The 4,926-nt window shown below is 62.6% G+C and overlaps 1 protein-coding gene across 1 annotated transcript in view; it reads left to right on the forward strand.

Moving 5' to 3' along the window:
• The window catches only part of PTPRN2 (protein tyrosine phosphatase receptor type N2), a 433,745-nt gene that overhangs the window by 392,273 nt on the left and 36,546 nt on the right, over positions 1 to 4,926 (forward strand). Inside the window, exon 15 of the mRNA XM_039836793.1 lies at positions 4,735 to 4,918. Coding sequence (XP_039692727.1) covers positions 4,735 to 4,918 — 184 coding nt within the window. The remainder of the gene's footprint in view (positions 1 to 4,734; positions 4,919 to 4,926) is intronic.

The raw sequence follows: 4,926 nt of genomic DNA on the forward strand, positions 1-4,926 counted from the left end.
AGTCTGTGTGTTTGTCCTGTTCGTTCGTTGCTTTTAAGTTTATATCCCACATGTGACATCGTGTGGTTTTCGGCTTTTTCAGTCTGGCTTATTTCGAGGTCCCTCCACGCTGTCGCGATGGCAGGATTTCACCTCTTCTCAGGGCTGGGTCATTCTGCCTTGCATGTGAGGACCAGAGCTTCTCCGGCCAAGACCTGGGAGCTCGTTCCTGCGGACGCTGTTTTCCGCACCCCCGAGCTTCCTTCTCAAAGCATCGACGCGGGAGCCCGGAGCGGGAGCCGTGCCTGTGGCATGGGGCGGGTCTCGGCTCCGAGGGCTCACAGCCGACGGAGGAGACAGGTCCCATAAGGGCCGAGCACCTGGCGCTAGGGACGGCGCACGCACATCCCAGACGGTGGTGACGTCTGGGCAGACGGCGGCGGATCTGGGCTCTGAGGCGGGCTGAGACTTTGAGAAGCGGGCACTCGGGGACTCGCTGCTCTCTGAGTCTGCAAGCTTGCCATCACGTCGCGGCCATCCCAGGACCGTTCGGATGTGGCACCGCCTGTTTGGCACGAAGTGTGGATGACGGGGTTCGTCTGATCACCCCGTTAGAGGGAAGAAGGCAGCGAGGAAACCGACAAAGCCCTTACGGGACTCGGGGCAATTCTTCCAAGTTCCGGAAGATTGTAAGGCAAATTTTTTAAATTTTTTGGATGCCCATCGTCGATGTAAAACTTTTACCTGTGATTCCAATGACTCGCGGAAGCCTCCAGCTAAGTAACGGGACGTGGGCCCGTTCTTAGAAAATTCACCTCCCCGGGGGAGGGGGTGACCCCAACACCCGCCACTGTTGCCAGAAGCAGAAGGCAGCTCCGTCCTGGAGCCGAGGTTGTTACAGCAGAGAGGGTCTGACGACGGGGCTGTTGGGAGGGACGAGGGCAGCGGCGGGCGGCGGCCTGTCCCCGCCAGACCCGTGAAGGCGGGTGGCGTCTGCACGGACCCCGACGTCTGCATCGGCTCATCCCGCCAGGAGGGTCGGCGCGAACGAAGCGTAGAGGAGGGAGGTGACCGGAGTTGGGGTGGGGGCCGACAGGGAACCAGCCCCAATGGGACAAAGCGTAAGTTACTCAAGCGACGTTTGACAGGGCAGTGGCAGTCGGGGCACTGTGGGCGGGCCCTGAAGTGGGGGCGTCTGAGCCCCCGTGCTGCCACGGTCGCCTCGTGGAGGGCGAGAGGCGAGGGGAGGAGGGGTGCGATGTGGGGGGCCTTGGGCTCACCCCCAACCTCTCCAGCCTCGGCGCAGCCCGTCTTCAGCTTGAACCAGGAAACCCTACGAAGCCAGCGATGTCCGAGGCCCCAGCAGCCTGACGCCGGCCCCGGCACCCGCACGCCCCCTCGCACACGCACAGACGCGTGCGCGGCACCCGAACGCCCATCTCCGGCACCCCGGGGAAGGACCCGGCAGCGCTTCAGCTGGTGTTAACGTAGCTAATTGCTCCCGAAGGTGACGGCGTCTGAGGAGAGTCACACCTACACCCGTCCTTGTCACGCCTCTCGCTCCAGAAGGGAGGGGCCTCGCAGTATGTGTTGCTGTCACCGTGTTTTGTCATTTAAAACCCTCCCCTACCAAGGCCTGGCGTCCCCCACAGACATGAAAATATACTCCCGTGTCACAGACGAAAAGCATCTCGTCAACGAGCGAGAAAGTCCCCTCAGACGCGGACGTGCAAATCACGTCGGCTGACAGCATAAATGATGTCTTACGAAATATTAAAAGAAGAAACGAGGAACAGATCGAAACCGAGACGACGGAACAGGACGGAGAGATTACAGAGCAGCACGAGCCGAGACAGCGGAAACGCATCTCGGCTTTAACGCAGTTACGTACGTCTTAGGATGACTTAATTCTAAATCAAAATAAATAATGATGTTTACGTCTACTCGTTCCTCCCTCCTACCACCCGAGTTTGCTTATTGGTCTGTTTATATTTCTGGCCGTAAATTTAGAAATTCAAGTGATCTGGCAGCGTGATTTCACGTCCGCTGGATGAGGTCATTGTGACGGCGTAAGCGGCCGTAGTTTACAGGAACCAGGGTGATGTCCAGCAGCCTCTCGCAGACAAGATTCGAGATCGGATGACGCCTGCCAAGGTTCGTGGTTTTAGAATCCGTCATGTGTCACTGAAAGAAGCTCATCTGTTCGTGACCGATTTTCTGAAGAGTGTTTTCCAGAGCAAAGCGAAGACGCAGAGTCGTTTTACTGGGAGCTGAGTTACGCCCGCCTGCGGGGTGCACCTTAGCCCGCCTCGCAAAAAGCAGCCGCGGAAATGCTGGGACGGCGTCCTGAACCCCCGCCTCCCAGGGCCTGTCGCCCCGGACTTTGGGCTGGATGCGCTTGTCAGCATCGTCACAAAACTTAGTGTCGTGGCATGCAAGAGCATCCTTTGGGACCGAAACACGCGTTTGCTATTCCATGATCCTCTCCAAAGAGAGCCTTCCGCCATTCACGCTTTCTTGTCTGAGCCCCTTAAACGTGCTTGGTCCCCACATGGGGACCGAGGGAGGGTGAGCGAGGCCACACCCCTGGCACCGGGATCGTCCTCATTCCCCGGGGCGTGGTCCCTGTGTGGCCTCGCAGGTCTCGGCCATCTGCAGGGAGGCCAGTTGGTGGTCCCTGAGCGGTTCCTGCCCTCCCGTGGTGTCCACAAAGCACGGGCCTGCCCTGCGCAGGCTCGGACCCCACGGCGTGCCCACGGGCCAGACAGACGGGGTGGCAGGCATTGGCCGGACGATACGAACAAGTCAGCGCCAGTCAAACTGGGGACAGGAGGTGCGGGCGCCCAGCAGGACTCCATCCCCAGGCCTCCCGTCCTCCCCCTGTGTCCAGCTGTCCCCAGAGTGGGTGCCATGAGCAGGGAAGTGGCTTCGGGCAGCCGCTGGGGGGAGGCAGAGAACAGGCCCGTCCTGCCTCTGGGAGTGACCTGAGCTGGTGACACTTGGCGTGAGTGGACACGGGGGACTGACAGAGGTGTCAGGGTGGACATGCGGAGAGGGTGCCCACCCTCCAGTGGACGTGGGTGCCTGACCGAGACCTGGTCCCTGCATATGCGCCTGCCCCCCGAGCCGGGGCTGGTGTGGGTGTGCGTGGGTGTGCGTGGGTGTGCGTGGGTGTGCGTGGGTGTATCTGAGAACCCGTGTCCGCCTGTGACACACTGAAAGCCCACAAAGTGTCGGAGGAGGGACCGTGATTTCTTCAGGGCACCATGTTAATATCGCGGCCGATTCGGTCTTCAAAACGCTTTTCCTTAACGTCGGGTGTCTCCCGAGTGGACAGCTAACCATGAGGGCAGACGGCGGCCGCGGGGCTGGCTTTGTGCGAGGGCGTCCGGGGCCCTTCGACCTTGTCCACTGCTCGTAATCGCTACGCCGGACAAGGGCCCAGAAAAATAAGACGGAGCCGAGCAGCCGCGGGCCAGGGGTTCGGCTTTGCCGCTGCGTGTCGGTCACTGACGCTCACAGCTGTTCACCGTTGTGCATGCGTCGGAGCAGCCCAGCCGAGTCGTCGCCCGGTGGATTCGGGACGTGGGCTGACGATAGGGAAATGGCTCCCGTTACAGGAACGGGCCCCGGATGCAAGTGCGCGGCGTGGCTGCTGGTGACCGGTTCCCGGGCGCCCACCCCCGTCCCTGGGGCTGGGGCGGGCCTCTCCTCGTGTCCCGTGCGCATCGTCAGCGCACACCCGAGGAAAGACATCTTGTAATTAAACGAACGCCGTTCATTCTGAAAAGGCCAGGAGGGCGGTGGCCGGTCCCCGTCTGGCCCCGCCGGCCGCCAGCCTGGTGCCTCGCGGCCCCGTCTGCAGCATCTCCTGGGGACGCCTTCCGCTCCTGCCGAGGGGCTTCGGAGCGGGCCACCTGGCCGAGACGCGGCCTGGACGCATGAAACCGTTTCAAACTGTGGGTGGCGCTGTTTGCAGTGGCAGAGTCTCGAGCAGTCATTGCCACGTCGATCTGGAGAGAGCGGGCAGAAGGCCTTGAACCGAGCGGAGCGCTGCCTGCGGGTTGCCGTGCAGGTCGAGCTTGGGCAGCAGCACGTGCTCAGCATCATTTCTTCTGCTTTCCACGGCGTCTGTGTCCACATGCCACGCCGTTCCCACTGCTCCGTGAGGCCGTGTCCATCTCGCTGGGGCACAGGGAGCAGGTTCTCCCATGTGTCCCCAAGCCCGCGACCCCCGCCGAGCCTCCCTGACCCCGCGGCCGCATTCGAGGCCCCACCGTCCCCTTGCCCCGGCCAGACACACCCGCGTCCGTGCCGGCCCCTCCCGGCCTGAGTAACCCCCACGCTCCAGAGCCCGAGCAGACGCCCCAAAGGCCCTGTCTCCCTCCCGCACTCCAGGCTGGACGTGCTTTCTGGCAGTTTTTGCCGGTTAATCAAATCTGACCTACCACGAGTGTGTCCTTCACGCCAGCCGAGGACACGGTGATGTCAGGACCTGAAGGTCCTGGCGGCCACAGCTCCGCACCGTGGTGGACACAGCACAGACACCTTTGAACCACCAAAGGCAACGCGCGCACAGCCGTGTGCATTTTGGGCCCCCGGCTCGTCTGTGGTCTCGCCAGACCGGGCATGATGCAGACCCCCACCCTCGCCCGCACGTGACGTGTGGGCCGCCTCCGCCGGCCTCCTGGCGTCCCCGGTGGCGCCACGGGAGCCAGCGCGGGCCACGGCCCTGACTCCATGTTTGCGCCTCAGGCCTACATGGAGGACCACCTGCAGAACAAGGACCGGCTGCAGAAGGAGTGGGAGGCGCTGTGTGCCTACCAGGCGGAGCCCAACAGCTCGCTCGTGGCCCAGAGGGAGGAGAACGTGCCCAAGAACCGCTGCCCGGCCGTGCTGACCTGTACGTACGCCCGGGGCTGTGGGGGCCATGGGGGCCGTAGGGGC

The sequence above is a fragment of the Pteropus medius genome, unplaced genomic scaffold (assembly GCF_902729225.1).
Source record: "Pteropus medius unplaced genomic scaffold, Ma_sr-lr_union100, whole genome shotgun sequence".
NCBI classification, from domain to species: Eukaryota; Metazoa; Chordata; class Mammalia; order Chiroptera; family Pteropodidae; genus Pteropus; species Pteropus medius.